Source organism: Lontra canadensis, unplaced genomic scaffold, assembly GCF_010015895.1.
Source record: "Lontra canadensis isolate GAN:19392208 unplaced genomic scaffold, GSC_riverotter_1.0 scaffold12, whole genome shotgun sequence".
Lineage (NCBI taxonomy): Eukaryota > Metazoa > Chordata > Mammalia > Carnivora > Mustelidae > Lontra > Lontra canadensis.
Window position 1 is genome coordinate 17,051,898 of NW_022631006.1, and position 21,270 is coordinate 17,073,167.

At 39.5% G+C, this 21,270-nt stretch overlaps 1 protein-coding gene across 1 annotated transcript in view; it reads right to left on the bottom strand.

Moving 5' to 3' along the window:
* WDR76 (WD repeat domain 76) overlaps positions 1-21,270 on the bottom strand; it is a 61,255-nt gene that overhangs the window by 39,721 nt on the left and 264 nt on the right. Inside the window, 8 exon segments of the mRNA XM_032856630.1 lie at positions 5,102-5,157; positions 6,812-6,904; positions 18,315-18,725; positions 19,651-19,662; positions 19,664-19,729; positions 19,732-19,755; positions 21,140-21,172; positions 21,174-21,270. Coding sequence (XP_032712521.1) covers positions 5,102-5,157; positions 6,812-6,904; positions 18,315-18,725; positions 19,651-19,662; positions 19,664-19,729; positions 19,732-19,755; positions 21,140-21,172; positions 21,174-21,270 — 792 coding nt within the window.

Genomic DNA, 21,270 nt, shown 5'->3' on the forward strand with positions numbered 1-21,270 from the left:
GGATCCCGCTTCTGCCGATGCCTCTCTCTCTCTCATGAATAAGTAAATAAAATCTTTTTTAAAAAATTTTTATCTCAAAAACAAAATACATTTCCTCTCAAGCTCAGATGGAACATTCACCAAGGCAGACCACATTCTAGACCATAAAACACACCTTAACAAATTTAAAAGAATAGAAATTTTAAAAAGAAGAAAATTTTACAATGTTTGCTCTCAGAACACAATTGAATTAAACCAGAAGTCAGTTAAGATAAAGATACCTGGAAAACCCAAAATACATACAAATTAAACAACAAATAATACATGGGTTGAGGCGCCTGGATGGCTCAGTTGGTTAAGCATCTGCCTTTGGCGCAGGTCATGACCCTCGCATAGAGACCCTCATCAGGCTCCCCTGCTTGACAGAGAGCCTGCTTCTCCCTCTCCCTCTGCCTGCTTCTCCCTTTGTGTGTGCTCGCACTTTCTCTGTCAAATAAATTTAAAAAATCTTTAAAAATAAAAAAGAACAAAAAACAAAACTAATCCACAGTACTGATTATATGAAAGCATTTTGTGTACATTTGCATTTTTTTTCTTATCTTTTCATCCTTACTTAGGTTTCCCTGATCAAGACAATCCCAAGTTCCTGTTTTCTTCTCTGCAACTTCAGGAATTCTATCACTTTTTCAGTCAGGTGCCTCATTATACTGACCCCAAGGCATCCTGAATGAGACTGGGATGATTCTAAGGATCATCACTAAGTGAAATAGAATCCTCCCCAGTTCTGTTCAGGCTCATGTCCTCTCTACCACTGCAACCCTTCAAACAAGTTATTAAAACATCCTCCAGGTAATTAACTTGTCTTCTCACCCCACCCTGGAAAATATAGGCTCAGTCCATGGTCATCCATTGGAACAATCCAATTCAATGAAATAACACATACAAAGGCACCGCGTGGCTCAGTTGGTTAAACATCTACCTTCGGGCCAGGTCATGATCCCAAGGTCCTGGGATCAAGTCACACCTCAGGCTCCCTGTTCAGTGGGGAGTCTGATTCTCCCTCTCCCCTGATTGTGCTCCCTCTTTCTCTCTCTCTCTTTCTCGATCTCACTCTCTCAGGTAAATAAATAAAATCTTTGGGGCACCTGGGTGGCTCAGTGGGTTAAGCCTCTGCCTTTGGCTCGGGTCGTGATCTCGGGGTCCTGGGATCGAGCCCCGCACTGGGCTCTCTGCTTGGTGAGGAGCTTGCTTCCCCCTCTCTCTCTGCCTGCCTCTCTACCTGCTTGTGATCTCTCTCTGTCAAATAAATAAATAAAATCTTTTTTAAAAATAATAAATTAAATAAATAAATAAAATATGTAAAGAAAAAAGGGAAGAAAACAATCTGTTAAATCTCAAAAGGATATAAAAAATATTTTTACCTAAATGAAAATGAAAACACAACCTAATAAAATATGTGGGATGCAGAGAAAGCAGTGCTTACAGGGAAATTTGTAACAGTGAGTCCACAGATTAGGAAAGAAGGTCAAAAATCAATCATCTAAGTTTCCAACTTAGGAACCTAGAAAAAGAAGAGCAAATTAATCCAAAGTAAGGAAAAGAAAAGAAATAATAAAAGTTGAACAAATCAATAAAATTAAAAACAAGAAATCACCAGAGGCAGAGTGATGGGGGGGGTAAATCAGCAAAACCAAAAGCCAGTTCTTCAAAAAAACCAATAAAATTTGGAGCACGTGGGTGGATCAGTTGTTTAAGTGTCCAACTCTTGATTTCAGGTCAGGTCATGATCTCGGGGTCTTGAGATCAAGCCCCATGTAGGGCTCCATGCTCACCAGAGTCTGCTTGAGATTCTCTCTCTCTCCCTCTGCCCCTCCCCTTGCTTGTGCTTGTTTGGTCTCTAATTAATTAAATAAATAGATAGATAGATAGCAACAGGGGTGTCTGGGTGGCTCAGCCAGTTAAGCATCTGCCTTAGGCTCAGGTCATGATCTCAGGGTCCTCTCTGCTCAGCAGCAAGTTCGCTCCCTCTCCCTCTGTGATCTCTCTTGCTCTTTCTCATTCTCACTCTCTCTCAAATAAATAAAGTCTTAAAAAAATAAAAAATTAAATTAAATTTAAAAAGACCAATAAAATCAGAGTTCCTAGGTGGCTCAATCGGTTAAGTGTCTGCCTTCAGCTCAGGTCATGATCCCAGGAGTCCTGGGATCAAGCCCAGCATTAGGATCCCTGCTCAGTGGAGAGCCTGCTTCTCTCTCTCCCTCTGCTGCCACTCTGCCTACTTGTGCTCTCTCTGTGTCAAATAAATAAATAATTTTTTTTAAAAAGACCAATAAAATCAATAAACCTCTAGGGAAGGCTAACTAATAAAAAAAATTACCAGTATCACAAAGGAAAGAGGGGTCTCACTATAGATCCAATGGACATTAAAAATAAAGATAAAGGAATGATATGAACAACTCTATGCCCACATATTTGATAACCTAGATGAAAGACAAGTCTTGAAAAAACTCAACTACTAAACTCACAATCTGAATTAGAAATAGATAATCTGAATAGGCTTACACCTATTAAGGAAATTATACAATAATTAATAATCTTCCAAAACAAAAAGCACCAGGCTGACATAGGTTCACTGGTGAATTTTACCAAACATATAAGAAAGAAATTATACCAATTCTCTACAACCTCTTTTAGAGGATAAAAGCAGAGAGAATCTTACCTACCTCATTCTAGAAGGTCAGCATGACCCTAATACCAAAACCAAAGATATTATAAAAAATAAAACTACAGACCAATAATCTCTCATGAGCAGATGCAAAACCCTCAAAATATTAGTACAAGGAACCCAACAATGTACAAAAAGTATTATAAGCCACAACCAAGTGGGATATATTCCAGGTATGCAAGATTGGTTCAACACTCAAAAATCACTTATTGTAATCTATCAAAAAATCATTCAATGTAATCCATCACATTAATAAGCTAAAAAAGCAAAATCACACGATCCCATCAACTAATGTAGAACAGGCTTCTAACTAAGTCTAACACCCATTCATGATAAAAAAATCTCAGTAGAGGGGAACTTTCTCAACTTGACAGAGGGTATCTACAGAAAACTTAGAGCTAATGTCATACTTAAATGGTGAGAAACACCACGCATTTCCACCAAGATAAGGTATAAGATAAGATGTCCTCGCTCACCATTCCTTTTCAACCTTATGCTGGAAGTTCTAGATAAAGCAATAAGACAAGAAAAGAAAATAAATGGTACACAGATTTGGATGAAAAAATAAAACTATATTTGTTCAAGAGTTTCCAGGTTGGGGACACCTAGATGGCTCAGTCAGTTAAGCATCAGGCTCTTGGTTTTGGCTTAGGTCCTAATCTCGGAATCATGAAAACAAGCCCCAAGTCAGTCTCTGCACTTGACATGGAGCCTACTTAAGATTCTCTCCCTCTCTCTCTGCCCCTCCCCCTCCTCACATGCACGCTCTCTCAATAAATAAATTTTTTTTTTAAATAAAAATAAGAGTTTCCAGGTTGGTGAACGCATGGATGTGGTGGGAGAATGGCACTGAGAGAGTATTCTGAGAGGGCATGGACGCTCTATACCATTTCCCCATGCCTTGCCCTATGCATCTCTTCCTTTAGCTGTTCTAAGTTATATCCTTTTATAATAAACCAGTAATCTATTAAGTTAAAAAAAAAAAAAAAAAAAAGCTGGGACACCTGGGTGGCTCAGTTGGTTGGGTGACTACCTTCGGCTCGGGTCACGATCCTGGAGTCCCGGGACCAAGTCCCACATCAGGCTCCCTGCTCCTTGAGGAGTCTGCTTCTCCCTCTTACCTTCTTCCCTCTCATGCTCTCTCTCTCTCTCAAATAAATAAATAAATCTTTTTATTTTAAAATTTTTTTTAATTAAAGAAAAAAAGCTGCAAGGGCAACTGGGTGGCTCAGTTGGTTAAATGTCTGCCTTTGGCTCAGATCATGACCCCCAGGTCCTGGGATCGAGCCCCACATCACGCCCCTTACTCAGCTAGGAACCTGCTTCTCCCTTCCCTCTGCTTGCCACTCCCCCTGCTTATGCTCGCTCATGCCCTCTCTCTCTGCGTCAAATAAATAAATAAAATCTTATTTTATTTATTTATTATCTATTATTTATATATTATATATGAGCTGCATTTGCCTATAGATGACATGATAGTCTATGTAGAAAATCTTTTCAACAAATGGTGCTAGAACAAATGGACAACCACATTTTTAAAAAAAAATATCAATCTAGGGGCACCTGGGTGGCTCAGTCAGTTAAGCGTCTGCCTTTGGCTCAGGTCATGATCATCGAGCCCCGCATCAGGCTCCCTGCTTAGCGGGGAGCCTGCTTCTTCCTCCCTCTGCCTCTTCCCTGGCTCATGCTCACTCTGTCTCTCTCACTCAGTCTCTCCCAAATAAATAAATAAATAAATGATCAATCTAGACACAGCTTTACCTCCATCACAAAATTAATTCAAAATAGATCACAAATCTAATGTAAAATGCAATACTATAAAACTTGTAGAACAGAAAATCTAGGCGACCTTGGGTATACCAACGGTTTTTGGAATAAAACACCAAAAACACAATCCATGACAGAAAAAATTGATGAAGTAAACTTTATTAAAATTAAAACTTCTGCTCTGCAAAAGACACTATCAAGAGATGAGAAGCCAAGCCACAGACTGGGAGGAAATTTGCATACAAGACGCATCTGATAAAGGGCTGTTATCCAAAATATACAAAGAACTCTTAAAACAATAAAAAACAAACAACTTAATTAAAAAATGAGCCAAAGATCTTAACAAATAGTTTCACCAAAGTAATATACAGCTAGCAATAAGCATATGAAAAGATGCTCTAGCTCATATTATCAGAGAAACAGAAATTAAAAGAACAATGAGATATACCAATACATACTTATTAGAAGGGCCAAAATCCAGAACACTGGCAATAGTAAATGCTCGTGAAGATGTGAAACAACAGGTTTAAGATTACAGTTTCTATTATTTTACCACGGTAACCATTCTTTCAAATTATAAATAACTCAGTAATACATCATGGTATAAGCACTGTAAACCAAATCTTTTACCTTTTGGATTCAGGAGGCTGCCTCTTTTTTATCATTTCACGGAGCCTTGCAGCTGACTGCAAAATATACAAAACATACATGTAAAGATACTACCTTATAAAATATTAAGTAAGCTGTTTTATCAACACTGAACTAAGATCTATATAGGAAATAAAGATCCTTAAGATACAATACATGCTCTTGGTAACAGACATGAGATAAATAAACCATGAATAATAAAAGTAAGTAAATAATAACATCTAAAGAACTGGAGCCCCTGAGGGCTCAGATGGTTAAACATTAGACTTGAACTGAGCTCAGGTCTTGACCTCAGGGTCAAGAGTTCAAGCCCCATATTGTATTTACATTCTGATACCTTGGACCAGGTTACTAATGAGTTTACATGATTGAACATTAAACATTTAATCAAATATACTATTATGAATTAAAATGTTTAACTTCTGCTACAGGCAATTCTATTTTGATATTTTCCAGAAAAGTTGTATTACACTTCTATAAATCAAATCATAATTTCTGGTAACTAAAATCAAAATCAGAGTTTCTTTGTCTAAATTTCTGATGACTTTTCAACTTTTAGTAACTTAACAATTTAGTCCCTTATATTAAGTTACCCATCCTTCCCTCAAGATGCAAACACATGCTGAATATTTGAGAATGTGTAATCAAAGATATCAAGTAATTATTTAATAAAGCCAAGGGCTTGTTACCTTTTGAAGGAAAATATCACACACCCTCCTGAAAGGCTACCTCACACAGGGTGATCTCACACACAGAAGTTTCACCCGCAGTGTGAAGACATAATGTAAATTACACATTTAGTTATGATTATAAAACATTACCATACATTGGCCATTTATCCTTTAAGATTCTGAATTTATTACCATTTTTGAAAGCTCTTATTTATTTATCTGATGGATAGAACACAACCAGGGGCAGTGGCAGACAGAGGGAGAGAAAGCAAGCTCTCTGCTGAGCAGGGAGCCTGACGTGGGGATCCATCCCAGGATTCTGGGATCACCACCCAAGCCAAAGGCAAACACTCAACCAACTGAGCCACCCAGGTGCCCCTGGCCATTTATCCTTAAAGCTCACTATACAAAACATATTTTCATCTATTCTTTAAGATTTAAAAAAAAGACAGGCGCCTGGGTGGTTCAGCTAGTTAAGTGTCTGCCTTCAGTTCAGGTCATGATCCCAGGGTTCCCTGCTCAGCAGGAAGTCTGCTTGTCCCTCTCTCTTTGCCCCTTCCCCCACTTCTACTCATGCTCTCTCTCCCTCTCAAATAAATAAATAAATCTTAGGGAAAAAAAGGATTGGGGGTTGGGGGGAAGGCTTGTCCTCTCACTCCTTTACCACAGATCCCTCAATCTATTCCTCCTATTTCTCCTTTATCCTTTAGAGGTAAAGCAACCACTTGGAACATACCCTGTTCCCCTGAATCCAAGACAACCATTCATAAGACACCATTATCTTATGCACCAACAAAAGGAAGAGCTGCCAGTTACAGTTTCAAGATGTCAATTTCAAAAGCATTAAAATGAAAAAAATTAGAATCAATAAAATATGGTAACCTCCTCTTACTAAACACAAAACTCAGTCCTAATTTTACCCTCCCTTATCTTATATATGAAACCTGATACTACGAGTATTTTATTGACCTATGGGCAAGAGGAATGGCATCTTGCTCTTAATTAGAAATTCCACACAAACCTCAGACAACTGAAGAGAAGCAAAAAAGTTTGCATTTTCTGATATGTTCTTCAGTCTCTTCCTTTCATACGGTGACAATCCTGAAAATTCATCCTATGAAATTACACCAAAAAAAATTCTGTTACTTTGCATGATCCACAGGAAAGCACCTCAAAAAACTAGGTGTTGAATTCTCAAATGTATACTTTCCTTCAAATAGTACCTGCTTTACTCATTACATGCTTTCTTACCAATTTGCACACAATCTTTGCTGCACTGGATACTGAATGTAAGAGTTTGAATTTGGGATAATCACAAAGTATCTACATGGCTTCCCAATTAAATAACAAGGGACATAACAGAAATCAAGTAGTGTACACTAAAAGCAAATTATTTCCTACTGGTCATGAATTGTACCATTACTCACAGTTATCTTTTTATTAAACAAAAAGAGAAATCAGTAACATAAAATTTTAAAATTCAAAGAGTTAAGGAAACTTAGATAAAAGAACAACAGGCGCGCCTGGGTGGCTCAGTGGGTTAAAACCTCTGCCTTTGGCTCTGGTCATGATCCCAGGGTCCTGGGATCAAGCCCCCAATTGGGCTCTCTGCTCAGCAGGGAGCCTGCTTCTCCTCCCCAACCCTCCCACCCACCCCGCCCCACGCCTGCCTCTCTGCCTATTTGTGATCTTGTCTGTCAAATAAATAAACAAGATCTTTAAAAAAAAAAAAAAAAAGAGAACAACAACAACAACAGAGATAAAGGCACAGACAGAAAAGACAATAAAACCAGACGATTGGGGCGCCTGGGTGGCTCAGTGGGTTAAAGCCTCTGCCTTCGGCTCAGGTCATGATCCCAGTGTCCTGGGATCGAGCCCCACATAGGGCTCTCTGCTCAGCAGGGGTCCTGCTTCCTCCTCTCTCTCTCTGCCTGCCTCACTGTCTACTTGTGATCTCTGTCTATCAAGTAAATAAATAAATAATCTTTAAAAAAAAAAAAAAAAAAAAACAGACGATTAAGCTCGGAGGTCCAATATCCAACTAACAGTTATAGAGGTAAAAAAGAGCAGAGAAAATGGAGGAGAAAGTTATTAGAGAAATAATATAAGAAGGTTTCTCGAAACTAAAGACATGCATTTCCACATTAAAAGAACCCAATGAGTATGCAGAACAACAAATGAAAAAAGACCAAAGCTTACACACATCACAAAATTTCTTAACACCTGAGGTAACTAAGGTTGAAAAAAAAAAAAAAAAGTTTGCAGATAAAGGTAAAGGATCATGAAGAGGGGCGCCTGGATGGCTCAGTGGGTTAAGCCTCTGCCTTCGGCTCAAGTCATGATCTCAGGATCCTGGGATCGAGCTCCACATCAGGCTTTCTGCTCAGCGGGAGGCCTGCCTCCCCCTCTCTCTCTGCCCGCCTCTCTGCCTACTTGTGATTTCTCTCTGTCAAATAAATAAATAAAACCTTTAAAAAGAAAAAAAGATCATGAAGAAACAAGAATCAGAATGTCACCTTTCAATACTGAGGGGAGCTAGAAGACAATGGAAGAGTGTATTTAAAGTTTTAAGGAAAAATTACTTTCAACTTACAATTCTAAACCCAGTTAAGCTATCAATCAAATGTTTATGTCAAAAGCATAAACACTTTTCAGACATGTAAATTACCTCTCCTACACCTTTTCTCAGGAAGTTATAAGCTGCACTTCAAAATAAGAGAATAAACTTTATTTTTTTTAAAGATTTTATTTATTTATTTAACAGACAGAGAGATCACAAGTAGGGAGAGAGGCGGGGGGGAAGCAGGCTCCCTGCGGAGCAGAGATGCGGGGCTCCATCCCAGGACCCTGGGATCATGACCTGAGCTGAAGGCAGAGGCTTAACCCACTGAGCCACCCAGGTGCCCCAAGAGAATAAACTTTAAAAAAAGATCCAAGACAGTATCCAGTGTACAGAAGTTCCAGATCAGGAATGATAAAAGAAATCCAAAGGAAAATGGTAAAAGGAAGGCCAAGAAAGGGTTAAACAGTCCAGAATGAAATAGGAAGATGGAGGTGCTCAGGAAATGTTTCATGAAAAAAACCATATAGATATGAAGCCATAAAAATTCTGTTACAACTCTGCTAAGCTTAGGCTATACCGAGTAAGGATGTGAGAAAGGGAAGGAGTGGATAGGCACATATGTGTATAAGGTGTAGCACGAATGAAACAAGTCCTCATCTTCCATATTAAATCAACAGATAATATGGAAGGGATAAAAGCTAAAAAGGCTCAAAGTATAATTTGTCTACTGGGCAGCACCAATCACAAACAGAAAAGTTATGTGGCAGAAAATTGCTAAGTGTTCTGATTTGTTTCTGAGTATGTATGTGTGCGCATATGGAACTACCTTTCTGTGTGAATACATATACACATACAATTGTGGGATTGTATGACTTATATGTGGATGTACATGTATGTATTACTTTGACCAAAATAAAAAATAGTCCTCACACACACAAAATAATAGTGGCAGTAAAGGTAAAAGTTTTATTGTGTCATTGCCTTTACAAATGCTTTTCAGGGAAAAACATCACCACCACCATCATCAAGGACTTCCTAAGATTCTATTTTAAATCAAAGAAACAAAATTAAATGATTATACTTACCAAAGAAACAATTAAGAAAACTAAGAAAAATAATCAGTATTTTTAAGTGGTATGTGTAATTCAAACCATTTTTACCCATCTCAAAAACTTGCAACATATAACAGGAAGACCAAGCAAACAACCTCAGAAAAAGTGGGCTCTCGAAGTAAACATATGTAGGAAATAAACATTTTTTAAAACTTCATTATCTTCAGAAACACTTAAGAAGTTACTGTATCCATAAAACAAGGGGTCATGTGTTTTAAAAAAAAATCAAAGAAGTAACCTGAATTTAAAACTTGCCTGATGCCAAAAATTCACAAAATGTATGAATCCATTTACATAACATTCTCAAAATGACAAAATTGTAGAGATAAAAAACAAATTAGCAGTTGCCAGGGCCTAAGAAGAGTGAGAGGGAGGGCTATAGGCCTAACTACAAAGAAGTATCTTAGGGTGCCTGGATGGCTCAGTCTCTAGAGCATGCAACCCCTGATCTTAAGGTAGTGAGTTCAAACCCCACACTGGGCCCTACTTAAATTTAAAAAAAGAAAGAGCCCAAGGGAAATTTTTGTGGAGATGGAATATTTCTGTATCTTGATTATGGTGATAGTTACAGTAATCAACAGTAATCAACTTTGATAAAGTGACAAAGAATTATACACATGCCTTGTATGATGTGAATTTCCCCATTATGATACTGTGATATAGTTATATAAGATGTATCCACGGGGAAAAAGTGGGTGAAAGGTACATGATACCTCTCTGCACTATTTCTGCAAATTGTTATACATCTATAATTACTTGGAGATAAAGATTTTTTGAAAATAGATGTTTCTCACAGCTAACAACATACTTAATGGTGAAAGACTGAAAGCTTTTCCCCTAATGCTCAGGAACAAGAAAATATGTCTGCTTTTGCTACTTCTATTCAACAGTATACTAGAGATTCTAGGACAATCAGGACAGCATGACTAGAAAAAAATAATATTAAAAAACATTCAGGGGACGCCTGGGTGGCTCAGTTGGTTGGACGACTGCCTTCGGCTCAGGTCATGTTCCTGGAGTCACGGGATCAAGTCCCGCATCGGGCTCCCAGCTCCACGGGGAGTCTGCTTCCCTCTCTGACCTTCTCCTCACTCATGCTCTCTCAAATAAATAAATAAAATCTTAAAAAAAAAAAAACCATTCAGACTGAGGGAATCCTGGGTGGCTCAGTCGTTAAGCATCTGCCTTCAACTCAGATCATGATCTCAGGGTCCTAGGATCAAGCTCTGCGTCGGGCTCCCTGCTCCACAGGAAGCCTGCTTCTCCCTCTCCCACTTGCCCTGCTTGTGTTCCCTCTCTCACTGTCTCTCAAAGCAATAAAAAAAAACAAAAAAAAAAAAAAAAAAAAAAAAAAACCCAGATTGAAAAGGAAGAAATAAAACTATCTTTATTGCCAAAACATGATCTTATGTATAGAAAACACTTACGAATTCACACGAAAAACTAATAAGCAACCTCAGCGAAGTTCCAAGACACAAGATCAATACACAAAAATCAGCTATAATGGGGCGCCTGAGTGGCTCATTGGGTTAAGCCTCTACCTTCAGCTCAGGTCATGATCTCAGGGTCCTGGGATCAAGCCCCGCATTGGGCTCTCTGCTCAGCAGGGAGTCTGCTCCCCACCCCACCCCCCCTGCCTCTCTGCCTACTTGTGATCTCTGTCAAAAAAATAAATAAAATCTTTAAAAAAAAATCAGCTATATGTCTGTACACTAACAATGAACAATCAGAAAATGATTTTAAGAAAACAACACCATTCATAATAGCAGAGCTCTGTCGATTGAGCATCTAACTCGATATTGGCTCAGATCATGATCTCACAGTTGTGAGATAGAGCGCTGCTTCCAGCTCTGTGCCTCCACATGGATTCTGCCTGAGATCTCTCTCTGCCTCTGCCACAGCCACATCCCCCCTCCCACACTCAAATGTGTGAGCTTTCTCTCTCAAAATAAATAAATTTGAATTAACGACTTTTGGGGTGCCTGGGTGGCTCAGTTGATTTAAGCATCTGCCTTCAGCTCGGGTCACGATCCTGGGGTCTGGGATCAAGCCCCACATTGGGCTCCCTGTTCAGTGGGGAGTCTGCTTTTCCCTCTTCCTCTAACTCTCCCTCCACTTGTGCGCGCGCGCTCTCTCTCTCTCTCTCTCTCTCATGTGCTATCTTGAATAAATAAATAAAATAGATCACAAGTATGCAGAGAAGCAGGCGGTGGGGGGAGGGGGGAGAAGCAGGCTCTCCACTGAGCAGAGAGCCCCACGTTGGGTTCGATCCCAGGACCCTGAGATCATGATCTGAGCCGAAGGCAGAGGCTTTAACCCACTAAGCCATCCGGGCCTCCCTATATAAATAAAATTTTAAAGAAATAAAATAAAATCATTAACAACTTTTGTATGTCAAAGGACATTATTAAGAACATAAAAATAAAGTATAAAAAATGGGAGAAAATACTTGCAAGTGATATATCTAATAAGGGTCTAGTGTCCAGGATATATAAAGAACGCTTATAATTCAAAACAAAGTGACAATTTAATTTTTCAAATGGCAAAGGGCTCAAAGAGGTATTTCTCCAAAGCACAAATGGCCAATAAGTACATGTAAAAATGCTCAACATTACTGATCATTAGAAAAACACAAATCAAAACCATAGTGAGACACCACTTCACATCCACTAAAATGGTTATAATCAAAAAGACAAGGAGCACCTGACTGGCTCTGTTGGCAGAGCATGAGCTCTTGATAACAGGGTTATGAGTTCAAGCCCCTCATTGGCCCTAGAATTTACTCAATTAAAAAAAAAAAAATACTGGGGGGGTGGTGGTGCCTGGGTGGCTTAGTCAGTTAAGCATCTGACTCTTGATTTCAGCTCAGGATCTTAGAGTTAGGAGATTGAGACCGGGTCGGGCTCCATGTTGAGCATGGAGTCTGCTTAAGATTCTCTTTCTCCCTCTCCCTCTGCCCCTATGTCCCTCCAAAATTTTTAATTAAAAAAAATATGAATAATTAAGGACATTATGTTAAATGAAATAAGCCAGTCACAAAAAGACAATACCATGATTCCACTTCTATGAGGTACCTATACTAGTCAAATTCAAAGTAGACACAAAGTAGAATGGTAGCTGCCAGGGGATGGCAGGAGGAAGGAAATGGGAAGTTATTTAATGGCACAGAGTTTCAGTTTTTCAAGATGAAAGGGTTTCTGGAGATTGGTCTCACAATAACATAAATAAACAACATAAAGTACTACACTGTACCTTTAAAAATGGTTAAGGTGCTAAATTTTATATTGTGTATTTTACGATAAACTTTTTTCAATTTTTAGGAAAGATAAATAACTATTGGCAAAGGTATAAAGGAAGTAGATTCTTCATGCATTGCTACTGGTATGTAAAAATGATGCAGTCAGTCTGGTAAACAATTTGACAGTTTCTCAATAAGTTAAACACAGTTGATCATATGACCCAGCAATTTCACGCCTGGGTATATACCTAAAATAATGGAAAACATATGTTCAGCAAAACACATAAGCAAAAGTTTGTGGCAGCAATATTAATAACAGCAAAAAAGTGGGAACAACCCAAATGTTCACCAACTGATGAATGGATAAACGAAATGTGGTATATCCATACAATGGAATAGTAGTCACCCATGAAAAGGAATCAAGTACATACTACAACATGAATGAACCCTGAAAACATTATGCTAAGTCAAAGAAGACAGATGCAAGAAGCTACATATCATATGATTCCAATTATATGAAATGTGTGGAACAGGCAAATCTATAGAGAAAGAAAGTAGATTTATGGTTTCCAGGGCTGGGTTAGGGAAGTGAAGGAGTTGGTAGTCACTGCTAATGGGTACAGGTTTCTTTCAATAGTGAAAAAAAATGTTCTGAAACTGGATAGCAGGGATGATTTTACAATCTTGTGTATATACTAAAAAGTACCGAACTGTATACTTTTAAATAGCGAATTTTATGTTATATGAATTTTATCTCAATTAAAAAAATAAATACATGCTTGATGACAGAAACTAGATATATGCATAGTGTCAAAGTATCTCCCTCAAAATATTTACTAATTACAAAGGGGAAAATATTGTTTCCATTGGAGAATCCTGACAAAGACCACCTTAGCCAAGTGATCCATGACAAAATCACCAGTAAAATATATCAAGTACACCCTGACCTGACACACTAAGGAGGGTACATTCACTTCTGTAGTACTCCTCCCAAAAAATGCAAAACCTTAATCTAATTATGAGAAAATAGCAGACAAACCCAAATTGAGGAACATTACACAAAATAACTATTCAGTACTCTTCAGAAGTGCCAAGGTCATGAACGACTGAGGAACTGTCACAGATTGGAGGAGACTACACAAACATGGCTATTAAATGCACTGTGCAATCCTAGACTAGACACGGGAACAGAGTAAGGCCATTAGTTAAAAAAAAAATGGTGGAAAAAAAAAAGGTGAAATCCTAATAAATTCTGTACTGTAGTTAATATTATTGTAGCAAGGTTAATTTCTTAGTTTGGTAAGCATTCTATAGTTATGTATGATATTAACACAAGAGGAAGCAGGTGAAAGAAGTATCAGAATTCTCTACCATTTTTGCAACTCTTCTGTAAGCCCAAACTGTTCTCAAAACTTAAAACTGTTAAGAAATGCTCTGTGAGGGGCGCCTGGGTGGCTCAGTGGGTTAAGCCTCTGCCTTTGGCTCAGGTCATGATCCCAGGGTCCTGGGATCTAGCTCCGCAACCCGTGCTCTGCTCAGCAGGAAGCCTGCTTCCCCTCTCTCTCTGCCTGCCTCTCTGCCTACTTGTGATCTCTCTCAAATAACAAAATCTTTAAAAAAAAAAAAAAAAAAAAAAAAAGGAAAGGAAAGAAAGAAATGCTCTGTAAAGTTAAAATATTTTTTTTAATGTAAAGATTTTTATTTATTTATTTGTCAGAGAGAGAGAGAGAGAGAGAGAGCGAGCGAGCACAGCAAGGAGGAGCATCAGGCAAAGGGAGAAATTGAGAAAGGCCAGATGGGGGACTCCATCCCAGGACCTTGGAATCATGACCTGAGCCGAAGGCAGATATTTAACTGACTGAATCACCCAGGAGTCCCTGTGAAGTTAAAATACTTAATTAAAGTGCTTGGAGAGGCACCTGGGTGGTTCAGTCGGTTAAGTGGCGGCCTTCGGCTCAGGTCATGATCCTAGTGTCCTGGGATCACACCCCACACTGGGCTCCTTGCTTGGCGAGAAGCCTGCTTCTCTCCCTCCCTCTGCCTGCCTGCAGCTCCCCCTGCTTGTGCTCCCTCTCTCTCATTCTCTCTCTCTGTTAAAAACAAATAAATAAAATCTTTTTTTTTTAAAGTGCTTGGAGATAAAATTTAGCAAGTTTCCCAGAAAATACAGTAAATTTTTTAAAAGATTTATTTATTCATTTTAGAGAGGGAGTACAAGTAGGGGGAGGATCAGAAGGAGAGAATCTCAAGCAGACTCCCCACTAAGCACAGAGTCCAGAGGCTGGGCTCAATCTCCCCTTCCAAGAGATCATGACCTTTGCTGAAACAAAGAGTCAGATGATTTAACCACCTGAGCGACCAGGAGCCCCTAAAATTTTTGACTTACAGGCAAAGACATTTGTCTATAATGTGACAAAAGCCTTCCCTCATTTGGGGAAGAAATAAGCTTATAAATAAAATATTGTCTCGGGTGCCTGGGTGGCTCAGTGGGTTGGGCCTCTGCCTTTGGCTCAGGTCATGATCTCAGGGTCCCGGGATCAAGCCCCGCATCAGGCTCTCTGCTAAGCAGAGAGCCTTCTTCCCCATCTCTCTGCCTGCCTCTCTGCCTACTTGTGATCTATCAAATACATAAATAAAATCTTTAAAAAATATATATATTGTTTCTAAAGCATGGTACCATAAAGCCTTAATCATTTTGCTCCAAAAAGATAACTAATGAAAAGAAAAAGGATAAAATGTCCCATAAAGATGTTAGACCTTGGGATACCTGGCTGGCTCAGTCAGTGAAGCATCTGCCTTCCCTGAGGTCATGATCCTAGGATCAAGTCCTGCATCTGGCTCTTTGCTCAGCAAGGAGTCTGCTTCTCCCTCTGTCTGCCACTCCCCCTGCTTGTGCCCTCTCTCTCTATGACAAATAAATAAATAAAATCTTAATAATAAAAAAAAAAAGATGCTAGAACCTTCAGCTTAAAACCTTCAATTTAAATATATGCTGGGGGGGCGCCTGGGTGGCTCAGTGGGTTGAGCCGCTGCCTTCGGCTCGGGTCATGATCTCGGAGTCCTGGGATCGAGCCCCGCATCGGGCTCTCTGCTCGGCAGGGAGCCTGCTTCCTCCTCTCTCTCTGCCTGCCTCTCTGCCTGCTTGTGATCTCTCTATCAAATAAATAAATAAAATCTTTAAAAAAAAAAAAAAAAAAAAAATATATGCTGGGCATGTATGCCTCTGCTTGATTAGTTTCAGTACTTTAATTCCTAATGTTCTAATTTCTGACCCTGTTTCCTTAGATCAAACTAAAATATCAATATATGAAAGGACAGAGATCTAGGGAGTGACTGGCTGGCTCAGTCAGTATAGTATGTGTCTCTTGATCTTGTGGTTTTAAGTTTGAGCCCCACATTGGGTACAGAGATTACTTAAAGATAATAAAAATCTTAAGGAAAAAAAAAGGTGCAGAGTGTGTGTGTATCCATATATACAATAGAATATTATTCAGCCATGAAAAAGAATGAAATCTTACCATTTGCAACAACATGGATGGAGCTTGAGAGTATAAGACTAAGTGTAATCAGTCAGATAAAGGTAAGTACCATATGATTTCACTCATATATGGAATTTAAGAAACAAAACAAATAAGCAAAGGAAAAAAAGAGAGAGAGAAAACCCAAGAAACAGATTCTTAACTATAGAAAACAGATGGCTGCCTGAGAAGAGGTGGGTGGGGGGATGGGTGAAATAGGTGAAGGGAAGGGGATTAAGAGTACATTTACCATGATGAACACTGAGTAGTGTACAGAATTGCTGAATCACTATATGGTACACCTAAAACTAATGCAACATTGTATGTTGACTGTAATGGAAATTAAAAAACAATTTAAAAATTTTTTAAATAAACCTTAAAAAATAAAATCTATTTCACACTAGCCTCATATACTCAGAATCATATAGTCAAAGAGGCCAAACAGATAATCTAATCCAGTGGTTCTCAAAATGACATTCCAGACCAACAACACCAGCATCTCTAGGAAACTATGTTGGACATGCCAATTCTTTACCCCACTCCAAAACTTCTGAATCAGAAACTCTAGTGGTAGAGTCGGGCAATGAAGTTTTAAAAACCCTCCAGGAGGGGGAGACAAACCACGAGAGACTGTGGACTCTGAGAAACAAACTCAGGGTTTTGGAGGGGAGCGGGTAGGGGATTGGGTGAGCCTGGTGGTGGGTATTATGGAGGGCACGTACTGCATGGAGCACTGGATGTGGTGCATAAACAATGAATTTTGGAACACTGAAAAAAAATTTAAATTAAATTTAAAAAAAATAAAAATTAAAAACCCTCCAGGAAATTCTGATACAGGCTGGAGTCTGAGAAGCGCTGATCTCATCTAATCTCCTCACTACAGAGTGATATGCTTAAAAACACAAGGTTTCTTAGAAGTAGCCACATCTAAAACCTACGCTTTCAACCCCAGTCCAATGCAGTAATGACTGACCTATACTGTCCCACTAGCAGTCCTAGTTCTTACCTGAGACAGTAAAGCATAAATTGACCTATTTCAAAAGAACACCACCAGAATTATCCTATCTTTCTTTGCCCTATCATCATTTTCTGCTCCATTTTGACATGCGGTACGGTTTTATCTTATCTTGCACAAAAATCTGTCACTTCAAATTAAGTATAACATTCCTGGTAAGCAACAGAAATCCAAAAAATAGATGCTTAATTCCTTAAACTGATTCAAACTATTATCTTCAATAAAACTAACAAGTGTTTCTCATGTATCTTCTCTACTCCATATTTCTCCTCTTTGTATTTAGAGGAATTATTATTCAGCTATCATAAGCAATTAATGATGATTTTCCTACCCTCATATCAAGGGTCACTCAAATGCTCTATGTCTCACAGGCCAACTTCTTCGGGCACATTGTGCATAAATATGTAAAGGTGAGCAAGACACCATGAAGTATATGTAAATTCAAAAATATCCACAAGAGGGGCACCTGGGTGGCTCAGTGGGTTAAGCCTCTGCCTTCGGCTCAGGTCATGATCTCAGGGCCCTGGGATAGAGCCCAGCTTCAGGATCTCAACTCAGCAGGGAGACTGTTTTCCCTGTCTCTCTCTGCCTGCCTCTCTACTTGTGATCTCTTTCTGTCAAATAAATAAATAAAATCTTGAAAAAAAAAATATCCACAAGAAACTGAGAGGAAAAAAAGGGAAACAGAATGAAGATTAGGGGTGCCTGGGTGGCTCAGTGTGTTAAGCATCTGCCTTCAGCCTAGGTCATGATCCCAGAATCCTGAAATCAAGCCCCACATCAGGCTCCCTACTGAGGAGGGGGCCTGCTTCTCCTTCTCCCTGTTGCTCCCTCTACTTGCACACTCTCTATCTCTGTCAAACAAACAAATAAAATCTTAAAAAAAAAAAAAAAAAGATTAAGTCAATCCTCTCCTTGACAAATCAAAACCAAGAGCAAAATTAACCAAGTTATGTGTTCAACATTTAAAAAATAAAATTTCAATTAAACATACATGAACCCTGGATAACCTTAGCTTACCAGAATTTCAAACTTTAAAATAAGAAAAATTTGAATAAGCTAGTAATTAAATTCTTACCAAGCCTGGTGTGGTATCTTCATCACTGTCTAGATCGTGACTGCTTTCCATATCAACACTGACAATCACTGTATCCGAAGTGCTGTTGTATTGTCGCTTGTTACTTTCAGTATAAACATCTAAGGATGATTTTTGCAGAGTGAATTCTGCCTTGGAAGATGTGCCTTCCATCCTTGGAGTTAAAATCCTTTTGCAAGTTTTCCTTATTTCAGTCTTCTTACATTTCTTACATGCAACTTCATTGTTAAAATCCTTATCCAATAGGGACTTAGGGGGCTTAAATTGGTCTGGCTTGTAATTACTGAGTGAAAAGGGAACAAGATACACCTTAGGTGTTTTTCCTAAAACTGTAGTCTGTCCTGGTCTCAGAGATACACAAGTGATGTTTTGATTTTCTTTATACTCATTCACCTATTCAGGCCAATAAAAGAAAAGAGAGCATTAGAATTCCAGGTCCTATGCCTCTTCTTACAGGTCTGTATAAATAAATCTAATTCTTATTTCATAACGAAAACATAAATCCAAAGTGATAGATAGCCTGTAAGCAAACTTTTTCCCCCACCAAAATCTAGATACTTAACTCATTAACCTGAATTCAAGTATTTATTATACTGGGTGTATTTTTTACCCAGAACTCTGCTAACCAATAATAACATAGTAATAATGACTACATTTGTAACTGAGACTACCCCAACTGTCACCTTCGGAGTAAATGGAATTGTTTCTAGAGTCGGAAGACAGCAGTAAATGCCCTAAAGGCAGATGCGGAGTCCCTGATCCCATCCTGCCCCTATTTCCGGGCTTATTGATAAGAACCTTCCCCAACGCTGAAGTTTCCACAGAGGAAAACGGCCGGGATCCCCGATTATCTTTTGAAACAACGTCCCCGAAAAACCCGTTAAGCTGAAACATGCCCCAAGGAGCGGGAACTAGTGCCGCAGTGTGGAGGTGGTGAGTGCCAAGTCTTCGTGCCCTCCCGGGCCTGCTCCGGGCAATCCCTCAGTAAACACTGAGGAAGGAGTACACCCGAAAGCAACAAGTCGGCTCTCACCTTCATCTGGAGTCGCTGTCTGGAGCCCACCTTCGCCTCACTGCCCACGCGCGACCCCGACATCTTTCCGCGGCTTAGCAGCTGGCGTCTTCCCGCCAAGATTGCGGCGGGAGGCGCGGGGAGGGCAAAGGGGAGGAGCAAGGGGCTGGGGCGGGGCCTGGCGGGCAGCTCAGGCGCGCTCTGACGCCAGCTGGCCGGAAGGGGAGGGGCATGCGTCAAGCTCACCAGCGTCACCCCAAACTGAAATTCTGTAGAGATGCGATTGGACCGAATACACATTTTTACCTTAGATTCCGGTAATTTTTTGATGCTGCTGATGCCAGTATCTCGCTTTGAAAAACACTGGCGCTTCTGCTGAGAAAAAAAAACACCTTGCTTTGCAATGTGAGCCTGGAAAAGATTCAGACGCACTTAGATGCCGTACGAATAGAGGCTAGAAAATCGAAATCAACCGGCAGCCTTTACCTGTGCCCCCGGGTGCCTTATAGCCTCACCACAAGAAAATTATGCCCTATGGCTACCATATTACCTTGTCCTAGGAAGGGAAGCATTTCGATTTTTTTTAAGAGCTGGTAACTTCAGCTGTTTTAAATTTCACCTCATCATCTGCCCACGAGTTAACTAAGATCCTAATGATGACCTTACAAAGCCCAAAGGCTGGGGAAAAGTTGTGATAATCAAATCATTTTTGTATCACAGAGTAACAAATAAGATTTTAGTGCCCTGTATTTCTTACAGTCACAGCCATAGTAACCTTTTCCCCCCGTTCTCTGAGTTGCCCTGAGTCAAAAACAATTGTTTTCCCATCATATTTACTCCCTCCGGACAGCATGGTTTTTGGAGCTGTTAAATTCAAACTACAAATTTCTACCTACTCTATCTTAAAGATTCTTTTCTTTCTAGCCCAAAACTGTTTCCTTGGTTGTTTACATCAGTCCTCCACTGTTCTTTGTTCAAGCCTTGCGAAATTTTATTTCCCCTCCCAGCCTAAACCCAATTTTACAACACAAGGGAAGTAATTTGAGAACTAATCCTATTAACAGTAACAGCAGGGCTCTCCACGACCTGATTCTTGCCAAAATTTAACCACTCCTTGACTCAAAAGTTAGTGATAAAATCAAGCATTTCCGTGTTTAATAATATATACCACGCTATTTCTGGACTGCAAGACTCTGCTGTCCCATCTCTCCCTACCACACTTATGAAATCCTTTGAATGGTCAAATGTGTTCCGACTTCCAATAAGCCAGTATTATTTTTACAATCCTAGCTAGGAAACTGTGATTGCTTCTGTCACCAAGCCTTAGAAGACTTCCTAAATAAAATTCAAGCCTTTAAACAATATTCCATATTCCTTAGAGAGCTAAGCACAGTAAACACAGCAAATACTTAATAATTACTCATGTACTTATATACAAACACTGTCCAGCCAGGAATGTTTTAATAGACGGTCTTGAGAAACTGAAAAGAACTGGAAAGCCAAAAAGCACACTCTTCTGACTTCAGGCAATGCTCCAGGACCCTTGGGGGATTTTTCCATGGCAATGGCCTAAACCACCACCAGCTGCCCTCGCGTGACGAAAAAATACCTTACCACAACCCACTCAGCCTCATCAACTGAGCTAATCAGGTGCTACTGGCAGGACTTCTATTCTCATTAAACTCCAATGCTGAGTTTTCAAAAGTCGGGACAAACTGCCCTTCACTATCTGCTCAATTCCTTATTCATCACTATCCCAGCTTCCTCGAGTTCAAACCAAGCTAACAAAAGATACCCGTAATTCGGAACTGCCTCGCCACAGGATTTTTTAACAGCAAAGCCCAATAGGCAGCAATTTCCCGGCAGAAGCGACGTCCAAACACTGCAGGACTTAAGATGCCAGAGTGGTATAAGAACATGCGCAGT